The 26,336-nt window shown below is 40.0% G+C and overlaps 4 protein-coding genes across 7 annotated transcripts; 1 reads left to right on the plus strand and 3 right to left on the minus strand.

Moving 5' to 3' along the window:
• Positions 1–6,122: 6,122 nt before the first annotated feature.
• LOC108948199 (uncharacterized mitochondrial protein AtMg00810-like) lies at positions 6,123–7,071 on the minus strand. Its single transcript, XM_018777009.1, has 2 exons — positions 6,907–7,071; positions 6,123–6,476 (listed from the first exon to the last, which is right to left on the minus strand). The coding sequence occupies exons 1-2, from the start codon at positions 7,069–7,071 to the stop codon at positions 6,123–6,125; spliced, it is 519 nt and encodes a 172-aa protein (XP_018632525.1).
• A 159-nt stretch (positions 7,072–7,230) lies between these two features.
• On the minus strand, positions 7,231–9,578 carry LOC104114306 (uncharacterized). The gene is made up of 7 exons (XM_070184017.1): positions 9,444–9,578; positions 9,143–9,322; positions 8,383–8,732; positions 7,971–8,218; positions 7,822–7,889; positions 7,447–7,686; positions 7,231–7,362 (listed from the first exon to the last, which is right to left on the minus strand). The coding sequence occupies exons 1-7, from the start codon at positions 9,576–9,578 to the stop codon at positions 7,231–7,233; spliced, it is 1,353 nt and encodes a 450-aa protein (XP_070040118.1).
• A 15-nt stretch (positions 9,579–9,593) lies between these two features.
• LOC104114307 (uncharacterized) lies at positions 9,594–10,040 on the minus strand. Its single transcript, XM_009624716.2, has one exon. It carries the CDS (start codon positions 10,038–10,040, stop codon positions 9,594–9,596), a length of 447 nt encoding a protein of 148 aa, XP_009623011.2.
• An 11,343-nt stretch (positions 10,041–21,383) lies between these two features.
• Positions 21,384–25,541, plus strand: LOC104114303 (uncharacterized). Of its 4 annotated transcripts, none has more exons than XM_009624707.4 (8): positions 21,384–21,608; positions 22,468–22,537; positions 22,650–22,809; positions 23,476–23,557; positions 23,714–23,930; positions 24,228–24,292; positions 24,775–25,001; positions 25,229–25,541. In XM_009624707.4, exons 1-8 carry the CDS (start codon positions 21,507–21,509, stop codon positions 25,275–25,277), a joined length of 972 nt encoding a protein of 323 aa, XP_009623002.1. In that variant the 5' UTR covers positions 21,384–21,506; the 3' UTR covers positions 25,278–25,541. The 4 variants fall into 4 exon arrangements, with proteins under 4 accessions (XP_009623002.1, XP_009623003.1, XP_009623006.1 ...); XM_009624711.3 differs by having other exon boundaries at positions 21,592–21,608; positions 22,626–22,809; XM_009624708.4 differs by having other exon boundaries at positions 21,385–21,608; positions 24,775–25,541.
• Positions 25,542–26,336: the final 795 nt, after the last annotated feature.

The following is a 26,336-nucleotide window of genomic DNA, read 5'->3' on the forward strand; positions in this document are numbered from 1 at the left end:
ACCCAGAAGGGTGCTCCGTTCAGGTGGACCGAGGAATGTGAGGAGATCTTCCAAAAGCTCAAGACAACTTTGACTACAACCCCAGTATTGGTATTACCTACAGGTACAGGATCTTATACTGTGTATTGTGACGCGTCGCGTATTGGTCTCAGCACAGTGTTGATGCAAGACGGTAGGATGATTGCCTACGCGTCCAGACAATTAAAGGTGCATGAGAAGAATTATCATGTACATGACTTGGAGTTAGCAGCTATTGTTCATGCCTTAAAAATTTGGCGGCATTATTTGTACGGTGTCCATTGTGAGATATACACCGATCACCGGAGTCTACAGTAGCTGTTTAAACAGAAGGATCTTAATTTGCGATAGCGGAGGTGGTTTGAGTTGCTTAAGGATTATGATATCACCATTCTCTATCATCCTGGGAAGGCCAATGTGGTGGCCGATGCCTTGAGTCGTAAGGCGGAGAGTTTGGGCAGCTTAGCATATTTACCGGTAGCAGAGAGGCCTTTGGCCTTGGATGTTCAGGCCTTGGCCAACCAGTTTGTTATATTGGATGTTTTCGAGCCGAGTCGAGTTTTGGCTTGCGTGGTTTCTCAGTCTTATCTTTATGATCGTATCAGGGAACGCCAGTATGATGACCCTCATCTGCTTGTCCTTAAGGATACAATCCAGCACGGTGATGCCAAGGAAGTCACTATTGGAGATGACGATGTAATACGTATGCGGGGCAGGCTATGTGTGCCTAATGTGGATGGCTTGCATGAGTTGATTCTCCAGGAGGCTCACAGTTTGCGGTACTCCATTCATCCGGGTGCTGCAAAGATGTATCAGGACTTGAGAAAATACTATTGGTGGAGGCGGATGAAGAAAGACATAGTGGGGTATGTATCTCGGTGTCTAAATTGTCTGCAAGTGAAATATGAGCATCAATGACCGGGTGGATTACTTCAGAAGTTAGAGATTCCATAATGGAAATGGGAGCGGATCACTATGGATTTCGTTATTGGGCTTCCACAGACTCAGCGGAAGTTTGATGCAGTTTGGGTGATTGTGGATAGGCTGACCAAATCAGCTCATTTCATTCCTCTGATCACTACTTACTTTTCAGAGCAACTGGCTCAGGTATATATTTGCGAGATTGTCAGACTTCACAGTGTACCGGTATCTATCATCTCTGACCAGGGTACACAGTTTACCTCATGATTTTGGAGGGCAGTACAACATGAGTTGGGTACTCAGGTAAAGTTGAGTACAACATTTCATCCTCAGACGGACGGGCAGTCCGAACGCATTATTCATATACTGGAGGATATGCTTCGTGCGTGTGTGATAGATTTTGGGGGTGCTTGGGATCAGTTCTTACCACTTGCGGAGTTTGCTTACAACAACAGTTACTAGTCAAGCATTCAGATGGCTCCGTATTAGGCCTTGTATGGTAGGCGGTGCTAGTCTCCAGTGGGTTGGTTCGAACCAGGCGAGGCTAGACTATTGGGTACAGACTTGGTTCAGGATGCCCTGGAAAAGGTTAAGATGATTTAGGTTCAACTTCATACAACCCAATCTAGACAAAAGAGTTATGCGGATCGGAAGGTTCGCGATGTTACATTCATGGTTGGTGAGCGGGTATTGCTCCGGGTTTCCCCTATGAAGGGTGTGATGAGGTTCGGGAAGAAGGGCAGGTTGAGCCCTAGGTATATTGGGCCTTTTGAGATTCTTGAAAGAGTTGGAGATGTGGCTTACAAACATGCGCTACCACCTAGTCTCTCTGCAGTTCATCCGGTATTCCATGTTTCTATGCTTCGGAAATATCACGGGGATCCGTCTCATGTGTTAGATTTCAGTTCGGTTCAGTTGGACAAGGATCTATCTTATGTTGAGGAACAGGTGGCTATTTTAGATAGGCAGGTTCGAAAGCTGAGGTCAAAGAACATTGCTTCCGTGAAGGTTCAGTGGAGGGGTCATCCGGTCGAGGAGGCGACTTGGGAAATCGAGCATGATATACGCAGCCGTTATCCACACTTATTCACCAGCTCGGGTACTTTTTCTAACTCCGTTCGAGGAAGAACGTTTGTTTTAGAGGTGGAGAATGTGATGACCCAAAATATTATCTTTAAATTTAATAATTAATTATGTGTTCTAAGACCTCGAAAAGTACTATTTATCATTCCTCGACTTGCGTGCACAGTCCGTAAAATTTTTTGAAAAATTTTCAGGTAAAAAATGGATTAAAATGTGAATTAGATGTTTAAAACACAACTGAGTTGACTTTGGTGAACATTTTGAGCAAACGGACTCGGATCAATTTTTTGACAGTTTCGGTAGGTCCGTATCGTGAATTGGGACTTGGGCGTATGCCCGGAATCAAATTCTGAGGTCCCTAGCCCGAGATATGGAATTTTGATGAAAAATTTAAAGTTTAAGTTCAAATAGTGACCGGATGTCGAATTATATGCAAATGACCCCGGAATAGAATTTTGATGATTCCAACAACTCCGTATGGTGATTTTGGACTTAGGAGCGTGATCAGAATTTTATTTGGAAGTCCGTAGTGGAATTAGGCTTGAAATGCCGAAAGTTGAATTTTTGGGAAGTTTGACTGAGGGGTTGACTTTTTGATATCGGGGTTGAAATCCGATTCTAAAAATTTTCATAGCTCTATTATGTCATTTATGACTTGTGTACAAAATTTGAGATCAATCGGACTTGATTTGATAGGTTCCGGTGTTGTTTGTAGAAATTGAAAGTTTCAAAGTTCATTAGGCTTGAATCTATGTGTGATTCGTGATTTTAGAGTTGTTTGATGTGATTTGAGGTTTCAGATAAGTTCGTATGATGTTTTAGGACTTGTTGGTATATTGGGTTGAGGTCACGAGGGCCTTGGGTGAGTTTCGGATGGTTAATGGATCAAAAGTCGGACTTAGCTGCTGCAAAAGCTGCTGCAATTTTTCTGTTGGAAATGCTGTCAAAATCGGGCTGCCTGCCAAAATCAGACTGCCTGCCAAAATCGGACTGCCTGTCAAAATCGGGTTGCCTGTCAAAATCGAGCTCCGTGACAAAATCGAACTCCCTGACAAAATCGAGCACCCTGTCAAAATCGAGCTCCCTGACAAAATCGAACTCCTTGACAAAATCGAGCACCCTGACAAAATCGAGCTCCCTGTAAAAATCGAGCTCCCTCACAAATCGAGCTCCCTGACAAAATCGAGCCTCCCTGACAAAATCGAGCTCTCTGACAAATCTGTAAGTTATAAAATTGGGGGACTTCGTCCCATTTGCCTTTTTGACGAATTGGATCTTGAGGAGAGGCGATTTTGATATATTTTCAAGGAAAAACATTTAATTAAGTGATTCTAACTTGGATTTGGTCAATATACACGAATATATCATTATTTTCACCATTTAATTAGTGTTTTGAGATTGAAATTTGGAAAATTTTAGAAATCTCATAGAAACGAATTTTTGAGATTTCGGTGTCGATCCGGAGTCGGATTTGAGTGAAACTGGTATGGTTGGACTCGTAATTGAATGGGTTGTCGGATTTTGTAAGTTTCGCCAACGAGATGTCAATTTTTGAGCTAATTTTGGATTTTATTGAAAAATATAATATTTTCTTATGAAATTAATTTCTATAATTTTTTTTGACTATATCGAATTAATTATGACTAGATGCGAGTCGATCGGAGACGGAAAATCGAGGAAAAAATATAATACTTAGTTAAATTGGAGCAAGTCGAGGTAAGTGACTTGTCTAACCTTGTGTGGGGAAAATTTTCCCTAGAATTGATATTAATATGATTATTGACATGTGTTGAAAGTCGTGTATACGAGGTGACGAGTGTGTACACAGGCTAAATGTAAAATATTATATTTTTAAATGGTGTAGATCATTGTTGCGCATTTATTAAATTATTTTATCTTGTTATATTCTTCATCATTGATCTGAGATATATATATATTTTAAATTTGTTTGACTTTTTCCTGCTAATTATTTTACCTGTTTAATTGAAACTTAGTTTCTTTTATACTGTGCATTATTTGAATGTTGATTTTCTTTAAATTAAATATTATTAATACGAAGTATTTGACATTTTTAAATTTTATATTGAAGCAACGTATTAAAAATTTGAAATATTATTTTTCTGAATTATTTATTCTTGAATATTTTCGTAAGATTTTTTTGGTACTCATTGTGATGGAGCCATGAGCTCTTTACTGTGGAAAAAAATATTATTGTTGGATTATTCTGGCATGAGCCGTGAGCTCTTTATTATTGAAAAATATTGTTGTTGATTTATTGTGAAAAATTGAAATATTGGGCACTTGAGGTGCATATTGTGATATATTGTGATATTAATACGCATGCGGTGGTATAAGGTATGGGTATTGAAACGCATGCGGTGAGATAAGGGTGGCTTGATACGCGTGGCTAGTTGGGGTGACTACTAGAAGTCATGCGGTATGATAAGGGTGGCTAAAACGCGGGATGCTATTTCGTGAAATATATTTTCTTTAAATAAATCGTAAAGGCTCCCGCGGTGATATAAGAAAATGAGATATTGTGAAATTATTTATAATTTGGGACTACGAGGCGGTACCTCGGTAGTGCCCTTGTTGATATTGATTTATGGCCATAGTTGCCTTCGATTAATTGTTGTGATTTTCATAAAGTTGAAGGAAATTCTGTTTTGATTTCACGAGATATTATTTGTAATTATTTGGTGTCATTAAATGTGACATACTATTTTATTTATTTCCAATGTCATTTTATTTTACTATATTATTAAACATTTTACCATGCCATTATTATATTCCAGTAGGGCCTCACCTGACCTCGTCACTACTCTACCGAGGTTAGGCTTGGCACTTACTGGGTACCGTTGTGGTGTACTCATACTACACTTCTGCACATCTCTTTGTGCAGATCCAGGTACATCTTACCAGCCTAGACGTCAGTGAGTTACCTGCGTACGGAGACTTCGAGGTATATCTGCCAGCGTCCGCAGACTCCGTAGTCCCCTTCTATCATTTTATGTTGTTTCCTTATATTTTATTTAGACCTTGATATATAGAGACATTGAGAATAAATTCTTAGAAGCTTGTGATTTATTTCTACCGGGTTTTGGGAGTTGAAATTGTTTGAATTGTAGTTTATTTATTTTAAATATTTATTATTATTCCGCATTGTTAGGCTTACCTAGTTTTAGAGACTAGGTGCCATCACGACATCCTACGGAGGGAATTTGGGGTCGTGACAAATATATTTTCATGTCAATATTTTTCTTTTTGACTTCTAAATCCTGGGTTGAATGATTGGAAGACCTTAGTGAAATTTGGATGAAAATATTTATTGGAATGAAAGATATAATATATATTTTGCCTTAAATTTCTAAGTATGTAATAAGATTAAATTATCTAATATGGTGTTTACACAGGTAAATAAGTATTTACTATTGAGATTCTAGGATCGAAATGAGATGAGAAGAATCTAGAAGAATGAGAGAGAGAGAGAGCGATCGACTAAAGAGAGCAAAATGCTTCTTCATTTCATTACAGAATGAATGCTTATATGTAAATGTCACTAGTTAATCTCTTTTATACATATCTAACTAACTCCCTACTCTAAGTATACATAACTAATTAACCGACTTAACAGTGCTCTTCACTAAGTTAGTTACAACTTTGTATTATGTACACTTTGGTCCCTAAAGTTCCTATTTCTTCACGTTGGCTCAATACTCCCCCTCAAGCTAGAGGGGAGGAAAATGTTCTTCACTCCTAGCCTGCATAATAGATGATTATGTTGTGTCTTCCCAAGACCTTTAGTCAGCACATTTGCTCCTTCGTGTTCACATGTACTATCTTGAGCAAACATGCCTTGATCATTTCTCGAATGAAATGACAGTCTATATCTATGTATTTTGTACGTTCATGAAATATAGGATTGGCAGCTATTTTAATAGCTTCTTTGCTATCACACATCATGTTTACATGCCTGTTGAGCTCAATGTTCAACTCTGCAAATAGTCCAATTAACCAAACTATTTCTGTTGTTGTAGATGCCATACTTCTGAACTCTACCCCGGCTGAGCTCCTTGCCACTGTCTCTTGTTTTTTTTTTATTATTTCCATGAGATTAGAGCATCTCCATAGAACACCAGGTATCCTATTACTGATCTTCTAGTTTGAAGACATGCCCCCCAATCTGCATCACAGTATGCTCTCAACTCCCTATTTTCTTCTGCTGGCAGCAATAAGCCTTGTCCATGTGCACTGTTAATATATCTCACCACACTGATAGCTACATCCATATGAGATTGTTTTAGAGTATGCATGAATTGACTTAATGTCTGCACAACAAATGAGATGTCTAGCCTAGTCATTGTGAGATACAACAACCTGCCTACAAGCCTCTGATACTCTCTTGCATCCTGTAGTGTTGCATCATGTGACATGCCATCTGATGGACCAACCAACTGATCAAAGTCAATAGAGGTCAGTTTTTGGTTCACTTCAAGTGGAGTGCTTGTAGGTTTGGCTCCTGCTAAGCCTAGTTATGCGATGAGTTCAAGGGCATACTTCCTTTGACTCATGTATACGCCTCTATGTGACCTTACAAATTCGATTCCTAAAAAGAACTTAAGTTCTCCTAAGTCCTTCATTTTAAAGAACTTTTGCAGATCTCTTCTAGTGATAGAGATCTCATCAACATAATTGCATGTGACTATCAAGTCATCCATATAGATCAACACTAGTAGTAGGCAACTTCCCGACTTCTTTGTGAAAAAGGAATAGTCATAGTGACTTTGTGAGAACCCCCATCTCCTGCAATGCTTTTGTGAGTTTAATATTCTACCGTCAAGAAGCTTGTTTAAGACCATACAATGACTTACGAAGTCTGCAGACCTGATACTCCCCCTGCCTTGCAAAATCCTTAGAGAAATCAGAAGGAATAGTCATATACACATCTTCATTCAAATCACCTTGCAAAAATACATTGTGAACATCCATTTGATAAAGAGGCCAGCCTGAGTGTGCAACAACTGCTATGACAGATCTCATAGTGACCATTTTGGCCACAGGTGAGAATGTATCAATGTAATCTAAGCCTTCTTTTTGAGTATAGCGCTTAGCCACAAGTCTAGCCTTATACCTTTGTACTTTCCCTGAGGTTTTGTACTTGATTTTGTAAACCCATTTACATAATATGGGTTGTTTGCCTGCTGGTAATTAGACTAGACTCAATGTCTGATTATCCTCTAGAGCCTGAATCTCTTGTTGCATAGCTGCAACCCATTGGGGATCTTGAGCAGCTTCAATGAAGTTTCTTGGTTCTACTTCAGCAGAGTAGGCTTCAAGGCACTTAGAATAGGATGGTTGTAATGAGAGGTAATTGATGGAATCTGAAATAGGATAAACACAAGAGCTCTGCTTCTACTGAGGCACCACATAATCACTCATCCATATAGAAGGCCTAGACACTCCAGTAGAGTGTCTAACAGTGGATAGAACTGCAGCTTCAGTATGCACCATTGGTGGAGAGCTGGGAACTGGAGACTGTGAAGAACTAGCAGGTGAACTAATGGGAGAAGCAGCAGTAGAGGTATCAGTTTTAGCAGGGGTCTCATAAGAGGAAATGGTAGGAATATACAGATCTTCTGAGTCAAAAGGTACACTAAGAGAATGCTAAACTGTAGTGGATTCAGAAGGAGATGTAGGCAAAGTGTCTTTGAAGGGAAACGACTCCTCTTTAAAAATAACATCCCTGCTCACAAATACACAATGATTATGCAAATCAAATAGTTTGTATCCCTTTTGTACCGGTGAATAGCCTAAAAGTACAGCATGCATTGCATTTAGAGAAAAGTTTTCCTGCTTTTTGAGGTTTGCTGCATAACAAAGGTATCCAAAAACCCTCAGATGATCAAGAGATGATTGTTTGTGAAATGCCAGCTCAAATGGACACTTACCTCCTAAGGCTCTAGATGGAATTCTATTAATGGGATACATTGCTGTCACTACACACTCTCCCCAGAACCTTAAGGGCAAATTGGCTTGAAACTTTAAGGCTCTAGCAGTATCTAGGATGTATGTGTGTCTCCTCTCTATAACCCCATTCTGTTGTGGGGTGTAGGGACATCTGCTCTGATGAGTGATACATGCAGAGCTTAACAACTCTTTTAATTGGCTATTTATGAATTCTCCACCATTATCAGTCCTGATGGTTTTCATAGTAGCAGAAAACTTACTATTCATCAAGGTAAGAAAATAATTTAGTACAACTACTGACTCATCTTTAGAATTCATAAGACATACCCAAGTATATCTATTAAAATCATCCACTAGAGTGAGGAAGAACCTCTTACCACCATGAGTAGGTACCTTAAAGGGCCACCATATATCTGCATGAATAAGTTCTTCAAAAACATCACTTTTATTGCTACTATTAGGAAAAGGCAGTCTGCTTTGTTTTGCCTGAGGGCATACATCCCAATGATCAGTACGTCAATGATCCTTGCATTATTAAACATATGAAATCTCTTCATTGTATCAACATGCACATGGCCTAATCTTCCATGCCATAGAATGCCATTTATTCTATTGACTACTAATGAAGAAGAAATATCATGAAGTCCTAAATCTCCTGTGAGGTTGCCTTGAATAACCAGATTCAACACATATAGATCATGCTCCAATCTACCAATCCCCTTCACCTTCCCACTATAGATGTCCTGGAACACACAACAGTTAGGAAAGAAGGATATGAATAATCCTGAATCCTTGTTAAGTTTTGATACTGACAACAAATTATACCTAAACTCACCTACATACAACACATTCTTAACATGCAGATTATCTAAGATATTGGACGATCCTAAGTGAGTAATGACACTTGTTTCACCATTTGGCAGTTGCACTCTTCTCATATCAGTCTTAGAAAGCTCTACAAAATCTTTGCATACATCCGGATATAGACCATGTGATTAGTGGCTCCGGAGTCTATAATCCATCTATCTTTTTTAATTTTGCTCAGAAGTGAGATAGGTATACTTGTCACTTTAGCATAAGCTTTTGTTTAAACAGGTGTGGTACATTTATTAAGCATTTGATGTAGTTATTGATACTGCTCCTCTATAAAAACGTTGCCATTCCCTGGAGAAATATCTTTGTGCTCCTTCTGCTCTTCTGATCCTTGAGTGACATCAAGTTGCACATTGTGAGCTGCAGCAGTGTTTCTAGCAAAAGATTTCCTCTTTGGTTTGTAATCGGTAGGATACCCTACCAACTTGTAATAGTTATCCCTAGTGTGACCTTTTAGTTTCTAGTAGTCACAATAGAGTTATGCTTTTTGTCTGTACATTGGAGGTGCCCCTTGCATTGAGTTATAATTCACTTGATTAATTAACTTTATGACCTAGGTTGTAGGGAACTGCACCACCTACATGTCCTGTGTTATAACCCACAACATTAGTTCCTATCTCCAAATTGGTTACACCAGTGGCTTTAGCTCGTTGGCTTTCATCCTGTACAACTATTCCATAAGCTACATTGATAGTAGGTGTAGGTATCATCACCATGATTTGTCCCTTTGCTTATGCAAATGATTCATTTAGCCCACTCAGAAATTGAACTAGTCGCTGATGTTGAATATGCTCAATGAATACTTTTGATTTTGGACAAGGGCACGATGGTGTAGGTGTCATAGCATCATATTCATCCCATAAATCCTTCAATTTTGAGAAGTAGGTGGAAACTGGTGCGAGTCCTTGCTTTAAGCCGTAAATTTCCTGATGCAAATTGTAGATTCGTGAAATGTTTCTCTTATCAAACCTCTCCTTTAAGTCATTCCACACATTATATGCTGAAGATGCATAAATAACACTACTGCAAAGCTCATTTGTGACAGTATTCATGATCCACGAGAGAACAAAAGCGTTGCATCTATCCCACTGATCAAGTAATTCCTTCCTAAGCTTTTTCTTCTCACATGTTCCATCAATATAACCAACCTTGTTCTTTGTGAAAAGTGCAATACTCATAGATCGACACCACAAATTGTAGTTATCAGTACCTAGAAGTTTGAATTCGATCAATGTCACGACCCCAAATTCATCCTCCGTAGGATGTCGTGATGGCACCTAGTCTCTAAGACTAGGTAAGCCTAACAATTTTTGCAGAAATACATAAAATAAAACTAAAGTCAAATTCTCAACATATGAATTAAATATGAAACTACAGTCCAATAATTTTAACCCCCAAAACCCGGTAGAAAAAAGTCACAAGATTTTAAGAATTTATTATGAGTGTCTCAATACATTAGAGTCTAAAGAGAAATCAGGAAGACAACATAATAAGGATAGAGGGGGACTCCGAGGTTTGCGGATGCTGGCAGATGTACCTTAAAGTCTCCATGTACAGCTAGTTCACTGATATCTGGTCTGATAGGAAGTACCTGGATCTACACAAAAAGATGTACAGAAGCGTAGTATGAGTACACCACAGCGGTACCCAGTAAGTTCCAAGTCTAACCTCGGTAGAGTAGTGAGGAGGTCAGGTCAGGCCCTACTGGAGTGACTAAGAAATATAATAAGGTAATGAAGTGACTAAGAAATAAATGAAATTTATAGAAAGATAACAACACAACAATTAGAGGTAAACAACAGGGGCGCTCCCGAGGTACTGCCTCGTAGTCCCAAAAGTAAATCTGCAGTACATGGGGATCTCCCGAGGAACCGCCTCGTAGTCCCAAAAGTAAATATGCAGTACAGGGGGATCTCCCGAAGAACCGCCTCGCAGTCCCAAAAGTAAATATGCAGTACAGGAGGATCTCCCGAGGAACCACCTCGTAGTCCCAAAAGTAAATATGTAGCAGGTAGTCGGAGGAACAACAAATTTTTCAGCAAGAAATCTTACAGTTAAAGATTTAAATCAAATTAAGGAAAGTAGGTAAATCAGCTAAGCATGTTGCACATATTGCACGTAAGAGTTAAGGCACGTAGACATGTGATACTAGGCTAAACATGATAACTACATATGCTAAGGCAACTCAGTTAAAGAATTTAAAAGAAGACCACTAATTAAGAACCGATATTTCCAAATTTAGCTTGTGGCACTTGTCACCTCGCGTACACGGTGCTCACATATCACAAAATATTACAACAGTATCAAATCCTAAGGGGATTTCCCCCACACAAGGTTAGACAAGCCACTTACCTCAAGCCAAGGTTAATCAGTCAATAAGAGTGCCTTTCCTTCGATTTTTCGACTCCAATCAGCTCGAATCTAGTCACAATTAATTCGATTTAGTCAACACAAATTATAGGAATTAATTCCATATGAAAATACAGATTTTTCAACAAAAATTTAAAATTTAACTCAAAAATCGCCCGTCGGGACCACGTCTCGAAACACGACAAAAGTTACAAAATATGAACACCCATTCAACCACGAGTCCAACCATAAAATATTTACCAAATTCCGACATAATCTCGACCCTCAAATCTTCAATTTAAACCAAGAGGGTTTTCTAAATCTTCCAACTTAATTCACTAATTAAATGTTAAAAACAACCATGGATTCGGGTAATTTGAGCAAAATTGAGTTAAGAACACTTACCCCGTTGTTTTCCTTGAAATCTCGGGAAAATCGCCTCTTCCCGAGCTCCAATTTGTTAAAAATGAAACATGGGACGAAGTCCCATTTTCAGAACTTAAAGTTTCTACCCAAGCGTTTCTTCTTTGCAAACGCGGAAGCTGCCTCGCGTTCGCAAAGCACAAAATTGTGCTGCCTGGATTTCCTCCTTCGCGAACGCGAGCCTGGTCTCGCGAACGCTAAGACTACTTTCCCCCAGACCGGCTTTCCTTTTCGCGAACGCAAGGCCTCTATTGCGAACGCGTAGCTTTGCCCCTCGACCTTTCGCGAACGCGTGCCCTCGGTCGCAAACACGAAACACAAAATGGGCCAGTCCAAATTTCCTCTTCGCAAACGCGGGACTCCCCTCGCGAACGCGATGAAGGAAATTAGATACATGTATCAGAAAAATTCCAGCAGCTGTTTAAGTCCAAATTTCGATCCATTAACCATCTGAAACTCACCCGAGGCCCCCGGGAACTCAACCAAATATGCCAACAAGTGTTAAAACATCATAAGAACTTAGTCGAAACCTCAAATCTCATCAAACAACGCTAAAATCACAAATCATACCTCAATTCAAGCCTAATGAAACTAAGAATTTCCAGCTTCTACATTCGATGCGAAAACCTATCAAATCAAGTCCAATTGACTTCAAATTTTGCACACAAGTCATAAATGACATAACGGACCTATTCAAATTTGAGAATCGGATTCCGACCCCGATATCAAAAAGTCAACTCCTCGGTCAAACTTCCAAGTTTAAATTTCTATTTTAGCCATTTCAAGCCTAATTTAACTACAGACTTCCAAATAATTTTTCGGACACACTCTTAAGTCCAAAATCACCATACGGAGCTATTGGAATCATCAAAACTCTATTCTGGGGTCGTTTAAATATAAGTCAACATCCGGTCAACAACTTTCAACTTAAGTTTTCATCCTTAAGACTAAGTGTCTCAATTCATTCCGAAATTTTACCGGACCCGAACTGACTACCCCGGCAAGTCACATAATAGCTATAAAGTACATACTGAGCAGTAAATGAGGGAACGAGGCTATAATAATCAAAACGACCGACCGAGTCGTTACATTCTCCCCCCTTAAACAAACGTTTGTCCTCGAACGAGTTTAGAATTATACCTAGAGTGGTGAAAAGATGAGGATAACAGCTACACATATCATGCTCGGTCTCCCAAGTCGTCTCCTCGACCGGATGACCCCTCCACTGTACTTTTACTGAATCAATGCTCTTCGATCTCAATTTTCTAACCTTTCTGTCCAAAATGGCCTCAACGTAAGATAGATCCTTGTCTAATTGGACTAAGCTGAAGTCTAACACATAAGATGGATCGTCGTGATACTTCCGGAGCATGGAAACATGGAACACTGGATGAACTGCAGTGAGACTAGGTGGTAGTGCAAGTATGTAAGCCACCTCTCCAATCCTTTCAAGAATCTTAAAAGGCCCAATATACCTAGGGCTCAACTTACCTTTCTTTCCGAACCTCATAACACCCTTCATGGGCGAAACTCGGAGCAAGACCCGCTCACCAACCATGAATGCAATATCACGAACCTTTCGATCCGCATAACTCTTTTGTCTAGATTGGGCTGTACAAAGTTGATCCTGTATTAATGTAACCTTTTCCAAAGCATCCTGAACCAGGTCTGTATCCAATAGCCTAGCCTCGCCCGGCTCAAACTAACCCACTGGAGACCGGCACCGCCACTCATATAAGGCCTAATATGGTGCCATCTGAATGCTCGACTGATAACTGTTATTGTAAGTAAACTCCGCAAGTGGAAAGAACTGATCCTAAGCACCCCCAAAATATATCACACACGCACGAAACATATTCTCCAATATCTAAATTGTGCGCTCGGACTGTCCGTCCGTATGAGGGTGAAATGATGTACTCAACTCTACTCGAGTACCCAACTCACGATGTATGGCCCTCCAGAACCGTGATGTAAACTGCGTACCCCAGTCAGAGATGATAGATACCGATACACCATGAAGCCTGACAATCTCGCAAATGTAAACCTGAGCCAGCTGCTCCGAAGAGTAAGTAGTAACCACAAGAATGAAATGAGCTGACTTGGTCAATCTATCCACAATCACCCAAACTGCATCGAACTTCCTCTGAGTCCTGGGAGTCCAACAACAAAATCCATAGTGATCCGCTCCCATTTTCATTCTATAATCTCTAATTTCTGAAGCAATCCACCCGGTCGGTGATGCTCATACTTCACATGTTGACAATTTAGGCACCGAGTTACATATTTCACTATGTCTTTCTTCATCCGCCTCCACCAATAGTGCTGTCTCAAGTCCTGATTCATCTTTGCAGCACCTGGATGAATAGAGTACTGCAAACTGTGAGCCTCCTGGAGAATCAACTCACGCAAACCATCTACATTGGGCACACATAGGCTTCCCTGCATCCGTAATACACCGTCATCTCCAATAGTGACTTCCTTGGAATCACCGTACTGAATTGTGTCCTTAAGGACAAGCAGATGAGGGTCGTCATACTGACGTTCTCTGATACGATCATAAAGAGAAGACTGAGAAACCACACAAGCCAAAACTCGGCTCGGCTCGAAAATATCCAATCTAACAAACTGGTTGGCCAAGGCCTGAACATCCAAGGCTAAAGGCCTCTTTGCTACCGGAAAATATGCTAAGCTGCCCAAACTCTCCACCTTACGACTCAAGGCATCAGCCACTACATTGGCCTTCCCAGGGTGATAGAGAATGGTGATATCATAATCCTTAAGCAACTCCAACCACCTCTGCTGCCGCAAGTTAAGATCCTTCAGTTTAAACTGATGCTGTAGACTCCGGTGATCGGTATAAACCTCACAATAGACACCGTACAAATAATGTCGCCAAATCTTCAAGGCATGAATAATAGCTGCTTATTCAAGGTCGTGGACATGATAATTCTTCTCATGTACCTTTAATTGTCTGGACACATAGGCAATCACCCTACCGTCTTGCATCACGACTGCGCCGAGACCAATATGCGACGCATCATAATACACAATATAAGATCCTGAACCTGTAGGCAACACCAATACTGGGGTTGTAGTCAAAGCAGTCTTGAGCTTTTGAAAGCTCTCCTCACACCCCTCGTTCCACCTGAACGGAGCACCCTTCTGGGTTAAATTGGTCATAGGTGCAGCAATAGAAGAGGAACCCTCTACAAATCGGCGATAATACCTTGCCAAACCAATGAAACTCCGGATCTCCAAAGCTGAGGACGGTCTGGACCAACTCTGCACTGCCTCAATCTTCTTCGGATCTACCTTGATCCCTTCACACGAAACTATATGACCCAAGAATCCCACTGAATCAAGCGAGAATTCACACTTTAACATTTTTGCATATAACTTCTTTTCTTTCAAAGTCTGAAGCACAGTCCTCGGGTGCTGCTCATGATCCTCCCGACTCCGGGAATACACCAGAATGTTGTTAATAAAAACAATGACAAAAGAATTAAGATAGGGCTAAAATATATTATTCGTCAAGTACATAAATGTTGCTGGGGCATTGGTCAGCCCAACTAACATTACAAGGAACTCATAATGACCATACCGAGTCCTGAAAGTAGTCTTCAGGATATCTGGCTCCCGAATCTTCAACTGATGATAGCCTGAACGCAAGTCGATCTTAGAAAATACTCTGGCACACTGAAGCTGATCAAATAGGTCATCAATACGAGGGAATGGATACCTGTTCTTCACTGTAACCTTGTTCAACTGCGGTAATCAATACGCATCCGCATAGAACCATCCTTCTTCTTCACAAATAAGACAGGAGCACCCCAAGGCGATACACTAGGCAGAACAAAACCCTTATTAAGCAGCTCATGTAACTCCTCTTTTAATTCTTTCAATTCTGTTGGGGCCATACGATATGGTGGAATAGAAATGAGCTGAGTTCCAGCAAACAAATCAATGCCAAAGTTAATATCCTTGTCGGGTGGCATACTCGAAAGATTTGCTGGGAATACATCGGGAAAGTCCCTAACTATCGGAATTGACTCCATGGTAGGAGTATCAACACTAACATCTCTCACATAGTCCAGATACGCATCACACCCCTTCTCAAACATTCGTTAAGCCTTAAAAAATGAAACAACCCTGCTAGGAATATAATCCAAGGTACCTCTCCACTCTAGCCGTGGTAGACCTGGCATAGCCAACGTCACCATCTTGGCGTGACAATCGAGGATAGCGTGATAGGGCGACAACCAATCCATGCCCCAAATAATATCGAAATCCACCATACTGAGCAATAATAAATCAGCTCTGGTCTTAAAACCACTGATAATAATCAAACACGACCGATACACGCGGTCAACAATAATAGATTCACCTACGGGTGTAGATACATAAACAAAAGAACTCAAAGAATCACGGGGTACGCCCAAATACGTGGCAAAATAAGATGACACATAAGAATAAGTGGAGCCTAAATCAAATAAAACTGATGCATCTCTATGACAGACCGAAAAAATACCCGTGATAATATAATCGGATGCAACGGCCTCTGTCCTAGCAGGAAGGGCATAATATCTGGCTTGGCTTCCCCTCTAGGGCGACCTCTACCTGTCCGACCTCCACCTCTAGCTGGCTGTGCCGGTGGAGTAGCAACTGGTGCAGTAATCATGGCCTAAGAAGCCTGATGACCCTGTGGAATAGGTAGGGCCTGCGAAATCTGTGGAGGTGCACCCAACCTGAATCTGGGGCAATCCCTAACCATATGATGAGTGTCACCATACTCAAAACAATCTCTCGGAGGACGTGGCTGTTGTGACTGGCTCAGGCCTGATCGACTGGACTTACCGCTGGAAGCACCCCGTATATGAGGTACACTAGACACTGACGGTGCATAGTAGGGATCCTGGGACCTAGGAGTGGCTGGAGTACCACTGGCGGCTGGAAGTACTGAATGAACACGGCGACTCCTATAACCACTACCCTGACGAGCTGCAGCTGGGGCACAAAAACTGCTATACGTGCCAGAATCTCGAGGTCTCTTATCTTCTCTCTCTTCTCTCTCCCGGATACGCATATCCTCCAATTTCCTAGCAATTGACACCACATGTTGGTATGCGATGTCTATCTACAGCTTTCGGGCCATACTGAATTTGATACTAGGGTGGAGCCCCTCAATAAATCGACGAACTCGCTCTCGAATAATAGCAACCAAGGCTGGTGCATGCCTAGCCAAATCACTGAATCAGACCGCATACTATGACACAGTCATAGAACCCTGGCGCAACTGCTCAAGCTCTGCACATCATGTATCTCTAAGGCTCTGAGGAACATATTCCCTCAAGAACATATATGAAAACTGAGTCCAAGTGAGTGAAGCTGCCTCAGCCGGACTATCCAACTTGGATGCCTGCCACCACTGGTAGGCCGCTCCTCTAAGCTGAAATGTCATGAAAGAAACCCCACTAGAATCCATAATACCCATAATACGGAGGATGCGGTGACATTCCTCAAGAAAACCCTGAGCATCTTCTGAAGCCAAACCGCTGAAAGTGGGAGGGTGGTACTTTTTGTACCTCTCGAGCCAGAGCTGTTCCCCTTACGAAACTGATGCCCTAACCTTTGGCTGAGCTGGGACAACTGGCTGCACTGGTATAACCTCTGGGGCATGGTCAACATGTGCCCGTGGCTCTGGGGTACGGGCGGCGGGAGTCTCTGCTCCTCCCCGGCCTGAGATGTGGCCAGAGCAAGTAGAATCAACCCTGCCTGAGCTAGAGTGCCAAACATGCTCAAAAACTGGGCAAGAGTCTCTTGAAGTGCAGGGGTAGTAACAGGCGTCTCAGGTGCCTGCTCTTCAACTGGAGCTACTGGTGGCTCTACTGCAGCAACTCGTGTAGGTGCTCTGGCTGCACCACGTGGTCTTCTTCGGCCTCTGGCTCGGCCTCTGACCCGGCCTCTTGCGGCTCCAGCAGTGGGCGTGGGTGTCTGATCATCGGACCCAGTTGTGCGTGTCCTCACCATCTTTGAGAGAATAGAAGGACAAGAGTTTAGAATTTTGAAATCAACAAATGTGCACGATAAGGAATCAAAGAAGTTAATATTTTTCTAACAGTTCCATAGCCTCCCGAAGATAAGTACAGACGTCTCTGTATCGATCCGCGAGACTCTACTAAACCTGCTTGTGACTCGTAACCTAGAGCTCTGATACCAACTTGTCACGACCCCAAATTCACCCTCCGTAGGATGTCGTGATGGCACCTAGTCTTTAAAACTAGGTAAGCCTAACAATTTTTGCAGAAATACATAAAATAAAACTGAAGCCAAATTCTCAACATATGAATTAAATATACAACTGCAGTCCAATAATTTTAACTCCCAAAACCCGGTAAAAATAAGTCACAAGCTTCTAAAAATTTATGCTGAGTGTCTCAATACATCAGAGTCTAAAGAGAAAACAGGAAGACAACACAATAAGGATAGAGGGGGGCTTTGAGGTCTGCGGACGCTGGCAGATGTACCTTGAAGTCTCCGTGTACAGCTAGTTCACTGATACCTGGTCTGATAGAAAGTACCTGGATCTGCACAAAAAGATGTGCAGAGGCGTAGTATGAGTACACCACAGCGGTACCCAGTAAGTGCCAAGCCTAACCTCGGTAGAGTAGTGACGAGATTAGGTCAGGCCCTACTGGAAATAATAATAAATAAGGCAAAAATTTATAATAGGGTAATGAAGTGACTGATAAATAAACGAAATTTATAGAAAGATAATAACACAACAATTAGAGGTAAACAACAGGGACGCTCCCGAGGTACCATCTCGAAGTCCCAAAAGTAAATCTGCAATATAGGTGGATCTCCCGAGGAACCGCCTTGTAGTCCCAAAAGTAAATATGCAGTATAGGGGATCTCCCGAGGAACCACCTCGTAGTCTCAAAAGTAAATAAACAGTACAGGGGGATCTCTTGAGGAACCGCCTCGTAGTCCCAAAAGTAAATATGGTAGTCGGAGGAACAACAAATTTTTCAGCAAGAAATCTTACAGTTAAAGATTTAAATCAAATCAAGGAAAGCAGGTAATTCAGCTAAGCATCTTGCACATATTGCATGTAAGAGTTAAGGCTCGTAGACATGTGATGCTAGGCTAAACATGATCACTACATATTCTAAGGCAACTCAGTTAAGGAATTTAAAAGAAGACTACTCAACAAGAACTGATATTTTCAAATTTAGCCAGTGTACGCACTCGTCACCTTGCGTACACGGCCCTCACATATCACAAAATGTTATAACAGTATCAAATCCTAAGAAAATTTCCCCCACACAAGGTTAGACAAGCCACTTACCTCAAGCCAAGCTCAATCAGTCAATAAGAACGCCTTTCCCTCTATTTTTCGACTCCGATTGGCTCGAATCTAGTCATAATTAATTCGATTTAGTCAACAAAAATTATATGAATTAATTCCATACGAAAATACAGATTTTTCAACAAAAAATTGAAATTTAACTCAAAAATTGCTCGTGGGGACCACGTCTCAAACCCGATAAAAGTTATAAAATATGAACGTCCATTCAACTACGAATCCAACCATATAAATTTTATCCAATTCCGACATCATCTCGACCCTCAAATCTTCAATTTAAACCAAGAGAGTTTTCTAAATCTTCCAACTTAATTCACCAATTAAATATTAAATACAACCATGGATTCGGGTAATTTGACTAAAATTGAGTTAAGAACACTTACCCCATTATTTTTCTTGAAAATCTCCCAAAAATCGCCTCTTCCCGAGCTCCAATTTGTCAAAAATGAAAAATGGGACGAAATCCCATTTTTAGAACTTAAAGTTTTTGTCCAGGCGTTTCTTCTTCGCGAACGCGGAAGCTTCCTCGCGTTCGCGAAGCACAAAATTATGCTGCCCGGATTTCCTCCTTCGCGAACACGAGCCTGGTCTCGCAAACGCGAAGACCACTTTCCCCAGGCCGACTTTCCCTTTCGCGAACGCGAGGCCTCGATCACGAACGCGTAGCTTTGCCCCTCGACCCTTCGCGAACGCGTGCCCTCAGTCGCGAACTCGAAGCACAAAATGGGCCAGTCCAAATTTCCTCTTCGCGAATGCGAGACTCTCCTCGCGAACACGATGAAGGAAACCAGATACAGGTATCAGAAAAATTCTAGCAGCTGTTTAAGTCCAAATTTCGATCCGTTAACCATCCGGAACTCAATCGAGGCCCCCGGGACCTCAATCAAATACACCAACAAGTCCTAAAACATCATACGAACTTAGTCGAAACCTCAAATCACATCAAACAACGCTAAAATCACAAATCATACCTCAATTCAAGTCTAATGAAACTAAAAAATTCCAACTTCTACATTCAATGCCGAAACCTATCAAATCCAGTTCGATTGACCTCAAATTTTACACACAAGCCATAAAATGACATAATAGACGTATTCAAATTTTCAGAATCGGATTCCGACCCCGATATCAAAAAGTCGACTCCCCGGTCAAACTTCCAAGCTTAAATTTCTATTTTAGCCATTTCAAGCCTAATTTAACTACGGACTTTCAAATAATTTTCTGGACACGCTCCTAAGTCCAAAATTACCATACGGAGCTATTGGAATCATCAAAACTCTATTTCGGGGTCGTTTACACATAAGTCAACATCCGATCAACAACTTTCAACTTAAGTTTTTATCCTTGAGACTAAGTGTCTCAATTCATTCCGAAACCTCACTGGACCCGAACTGACCACCCCGACAAGTCACATAACAACTATAAAGTACAGAATGAGCAGTAAATAGGGAAACGAGGCTGTAATACTCAAAATAACCGGCCGGGTCATTACAATCAAATGCTTGCCTAGCGAATCAGAAGGTCGCAAATACAGAGGATGATTGTGACTAATTGTAGTTTCATCACTCGTTCCTTCTCCTACTGCCATCGCAGCTCTGAATCACAAACCCTAGCAGCTGAATTGAGTTGATAACGAGCAATTAACCAGCAAATTTAAGTAAACAAAGTCAGTATCAGCACTCGATCATAGGCTCTGATACCATATTGTGATTCTAGGATTGAAATGAGATGAGAAGAATCTAGAAGAATGAGAGAGAGAGAGATCAACTGGAGAGAGTAAACTGCTTCTTCATTTCATTACAGAATGAATGCGTACATGTAAATGTCACTAGCTAATCCCTTTTATGCATATTTAACTAACTCCCTACTCTGAGTATACACAACTAATTAACCGACTTAACAGTGCTCTTCACTAAGTTAGTTACAACTTTGGATTATGTACACTTTGGTCCCTAAAGTTCCTATTTCTTCACGTTGGCTCAATATTTACCACCTAAACCTAAGAAGTGCAAGGTGAAATGGCAATTCCAAACTCCTTTTCTCCTTGCTATTTTATTTTAGAAGAATTAACCCAAATAACCGTCCATCCAACCACTTAAACTAAAAGTAGCCGGTGGAGGTATAAATATATGCATAATTTATGTATTATATGTGTATAGTTATATATAATTAATATATAATTTATGTATATGCCTAGAAAAAGTAAACAATGAATATGACCGACTATGTGAGTAAAAATCCCTTTTATTTTCGACTCATCAACTTCCAATAATTTTTCCAGATTTACTACTTAAAAGAATTAATTTTGTGTCCCCCCCCCCCACCCCCCCCCTCTTCTATTTATGTTTTTTCCGGGTATTTGTTTGGGGGCGAGGTGGAGGGGTGGGTGCGGCTTTAGGGTATGGGAGTGGGGGCTGAATACGCTAATGTGTAATTGGACAAGAAAGAACAAGCGGAAATCAACCTTAATCGCAATTCACACACACAGAGAAGGGGGTGGTTAACCATGATTGGAAGATGCGTATCAGCTCAATCGTCAAAGCCAAACGAGCTAAAATTTCAAACTTTGAATGGAATTCAAGAGCTAGCTGAAACTCGCCGATTCAAGGTACTGAATGTTCTTTAACCTGACTGTCGAAAAATCTGATCTTTTTCTTGGAACATGTTTATAACTAATGTATTAAGAACATGGGTGAAGCGTCAATTATGAATAACATAGATGTTTCCCGGACAAGTAAAATGAGATAAAAAAGTTCCAAACTTTGTGCTCTGAGTGATGTAATATGGAAAATATATTTCCTGAAAAATTTCTTGGACTTGGAAAGCTACTTTATTTGTCATTTTAGCGTGTTAGGGCGGTTTATTAAAGCAGGTTGAAGTACATTAAGGTGGATTAGTCGAGGTGCGGGGTGAAAAATAAATTTCAGGTAGGTAAGTTATACTAATAGTAGGATGTGGTGCTGGGGGATGAGGGTGGTTTCTTGATGATATTTGAGTATTGAAGGTTGCCAATAATGTTATTATCTTGGTTGAAACAAGGACACGGATCAATAGCTAAAAAGTAGTTGTAGAGGAAAATGACTTGTGCCAGTCATTTTTTCTGTTTTTTTTTTATAGAATCGTTTAGAAAGCGAATATTTTGATTAATTTAAGGCAACTAATCATTAGAAAATCATCAAGAAAAATATTTTACGTCACACCAAACACACCCCATTTTGCAGTATCTGCTCCGTAATTTAACATAATCTGTTTAATGTATATTTCCTGTAAATGGGATGAATAGAGGATATTGGATTGTTGGGACGCTCATCGGAGCTGCAAGTATTCCTTAGGGTATTAAATCTAGTTATACTTGGATGCATCTACACATTTGTAAGAATTCTGTTTGAACTAAGGTTTTAATGTACTCAGAATGTGACACATTTTCCATGTATCTTTCTAAAGATTCTACTTTAACCTGTCTTCAGGCATGGTTTCTGGATCAGTTTGGAGTGCTTCACGATGGGAAACAACCTTATCCTGGTGCCATTTCGACATGTACGTTTTCATCTGTTAGCTTTGAGATTTTGGTAAGCTTGTCTATATATACTTTCAGTGGTTCCTTACTGTTTTAGTTTTTCCTTAGTGAATAACTAATGATGTTAAGCAGTGGAAAAGTTGGCAACTTTTGGTGCAAAAATGGTAATCATAAGTAATTCTTCAAGAAGAGCATCTACAACCCTGGAAAAATTGAGGATCCTTGGATTTGATCCATCACTATTTATCGGTGCCATCACCAGTGGGGAATTAACACATCAGTATCTCCAAAGGTTACATATTTTACGTTTAAGTAGATAATGAACAAATTATTATGATTCAATTTGGGATTATTCAGTAGAATGTCTGCATGCCTGTTGATTTCCTGTATGATAATTTCTTTGCAACTTTCTATTGATCATCAATTTGGGAGTTATTCAATAGCATATCTGCTGCATATAGATCTCTTATATGAGAATCTATTTATTTCCTATTGATCTTTCTAGAAATAACTTCAAACAACAAAGATGTTGGAATTTTTGGTGCTTCAATTTTCTTGTATTATGCGTGTCTCACTTGATTTTCGTTCACTAAATGACTCATCCCACATAGTCACCACCAACAATTATCACTGCTGCTTTTCTCATTCATCCCTGACATTTTATCATTTTTATTTTGCAATGTCTTTTAGAACTGTCGCTATTTTGAACAGAAACTTGAGGAAATCACATGTCGTGTCTATCAGTTTAAATGAGCATTGAACTACAGATTATCAACTAAAAATGGTGAAGTAACTAATTCTCCAGTGCATCGTTTATTCGTTCATTAGTTTTCTGTTATTTTCACTTAATAATCATTCCCCAATCCCAAATTAAAGAATATCAAATTAACAAGGTATTTGCATTAGCTTTTCCCATATATGTAAGTGAATGTGTTTCTTTACATTTGATTATGGGCAGGAGAGATGACGCTTGGTTTGCCTCCCTGGGAAGATCATGTATTCACATGACTTGGAGTGACAGGGGTGCTATATCTCTTGAGGTATATCTGAGTTCCTTAGAATAATGTCCAAGTGTGGCTCTTATGTTTTGATGTTGAAGAGTTTCAGTTGCATCCCCGTCTCCATTGTTTTCATGAGTGTTTGAATTGAAGAACATGTTGTCTTTCTCACTAAGTGGCACTTGTTTTTTTTGTTAGGGCCTCGGACTAGAAGTTGTGGAAAACGCTCAGGAAGCCGATTTTATTTTGGCTCATGGAACTGAAGCCTTGGGGCTTTCTTCTGGAGCCGCACTTCCCATGAAACTTGATGATCTTGAAAAAATACTGGAGCTGTGTGCTGCTAAAAAAATTCCCATGGTGGTAGCAAATCCTGATTTTGTAACTGTTGAGGCTAGGGCTCTGCGTGTTATGCCCGGTAAGAATGTTTTTCTGGTACTCGTGCTTTGGATAGTTGAGTTACTTTATATTTGTGGGCACATATCTTGATAAAATAAGGAATTCAGAATTGATATTAGCATTCAGTTTATCTATTAAACTGTTTAAGACGACAATATCTTGTTTCTTAAGGTTCCACTAATTCTTACACCAACTGCTTTCAGGCATTTCTTTTTAATTATCATTGAACTGCATTACAGCCTTCCACCCTGTATCTTTTCTTTCTCCATTTCTAGATTCATGACTGAGATCCCCTTCTCTTGGATTTGTTTTCCAGGAACATTGGCGGCCACATATGAAAAGCTTGGCGGTGAAGTAAAATGGATGGGTAAACCTGATAAGGTGAATTGTAATTCAATATATGTTTTCCTCTTTTCTTTTGAGATACATGCTGTGTTTATCTGTTCTATAGGTTCAGAAAACATATGAGAGAACTGATAACAAGATTTTGTTTTTTAAAATTAAGGTAATGCGCTCAAATTAGAGCAAGACGTAGGAAAATGAAAGCACAGTTCATCAGTTGCATTTTTATTTTGTTTCTAAGGTTTTACAAATTGTCATTTCTTGGGATATTTCTTGTCAACCTATTTACTCCCTGTACGATTTAAGGTGCTTCAATTTGTCAATCTATGATCTTTAATTGATCATTCTTTTCGTCAAAGTCCTATGATCTAAAACTGATCATCCTTGAATTGGTGGAATAACATGAACATAGTTCTTATGCTTATGTACATGATTGTTGGGCTGTTTGATCTTTTTTGTGCTTCTATTGTCCCAATGGATATCTTCTTAACATCATTAAACAATCTCGTAACTCCTTGTAGATAATATACAAGTCAGCTATGGAAATGACTGCTGTGGAAGCCTCTGATTGTATCGCCATAGGAGACTCCCTCCACCACGATATCAAAGGTGCAAATGCAGCTGGAATTGCATCCGCATTTATCACATGTGGAATCCATGCTACTGAACTTGGACTTGGCAAATTTGGAGAAGTCGCAGATGATAATTCTATACATGCTCTTGCCTTGCAAAACAATGCATATCCTACGTATGTTCTCCCCTCATTTACATGGTGAAGAATATGCTATTTGGGCTTGACTAGAATTTCGTCCCTCTTCAGTCTATAGCATTGATGTATCCAAGTACCTAATAGTGCTACTCACTTTCTACCTGTTTTGATTCTTTTGGATGAAATGGTTTTTCTGCTAACCATCTATTTTATCTAAGAAGGGGAGCCTTGGAGCAACAATAATATTGTCTTCGTGTGACCTATAGGTCACTGGTTCGAGCCGTGGAATCAGCCATTGATGCTTGCATCAGGTAGACTTCCTACATCACACCCCATGGGATGCAACGTTCCCCGGACCCTGCGTGAACGCGGAATACTTCGTGCACCGGACATCTGTTTTATCTAAATTGGTTTTTTCAATTAACCAGCCATTTTATTTTTCAAGTATGATTGTGTTGGAAAAATTTATTCACACCCGGTGTTTATACCAATCCAAGAATACATGACATGTATATTTACGTAAATTGTATCACTTAGTAGTTGTTGATTATAATACCATTTTACCAATTTTATATTTAACCATGGTAAACTAATGTGGTTTGGTCTAAACACTGAGGTATGGTAACTTTTGGTTGGAGCCATATTGCTGTTTGTGGTGCAGTCTCCAATTTCTGCTCTATCACTCGGTGTATATATCCAATTTCTGCTCTATCCATACCACGAGAGAGAAACATTAGCTGATTCTGCTGATGAGATGGAAAAATGTTTAGCTAAGTGTACTAGCAGAGGATGCTTCATTTATTTTGCTGATGAACTCAAGACATACTTTAAAATTCTAGCGCGTGCACCTTTGGATGTACTTGCAAAATCTTCTAACAACGTTTCTTTCCGCTAATTAAACAATGAAATTGCTTACCAAGGAATTAAGTGCTTATGATTTCAAGTGTGGGTCTCTTTGGTATTTTTTGTAGATAATACATGCCTAGACATCTGCTGCAAAACATTAGAGATATCTTTCTGACCGCAAAAAATAATGACAATAGAAATAGAAAGAAAAAGAAAGGACAGGCAAGTAGCTAGACAAGCAATAAAAGGAATTAATGGGAGAAAAATGTTGCAGATCATTTAGTGTTTCCCTTGCACTTTTATATGATAGAAATCATATGGCTCAAAGTTTATGGTTCTACTTCTACCTATTGAAACTGCTTTCAAATAGTAGCTTCTGGACCTTTACTGTTTGTCGAACTAATGTTTTGCCTTTCTATTCTATAGATATAGAAGTGGTGGTTAGACTCCAAAAATAAAGATTGAAATTCAAGTACTACATGTCTATTAGCTCAGTTAAAAGTTTCTATATTACTTAATGGAACTTCA

The sequence above is a fragment of the Nicotiana tomentosiformis genome, chromosome 8 (genome assembly GCF_000390325.3).
Source record: "Nicotiana tomentosiformis chromosome 8, ASM39032v3, whole genome shotgun sequence".
Classification (NCBI taxonomy): Eukaryota; Viridiplantae; Streptophyta; class Magnoliopsida; order Solanales; family Solanaceae; genus Nicotiana; species Nicotiana tomentosiformis.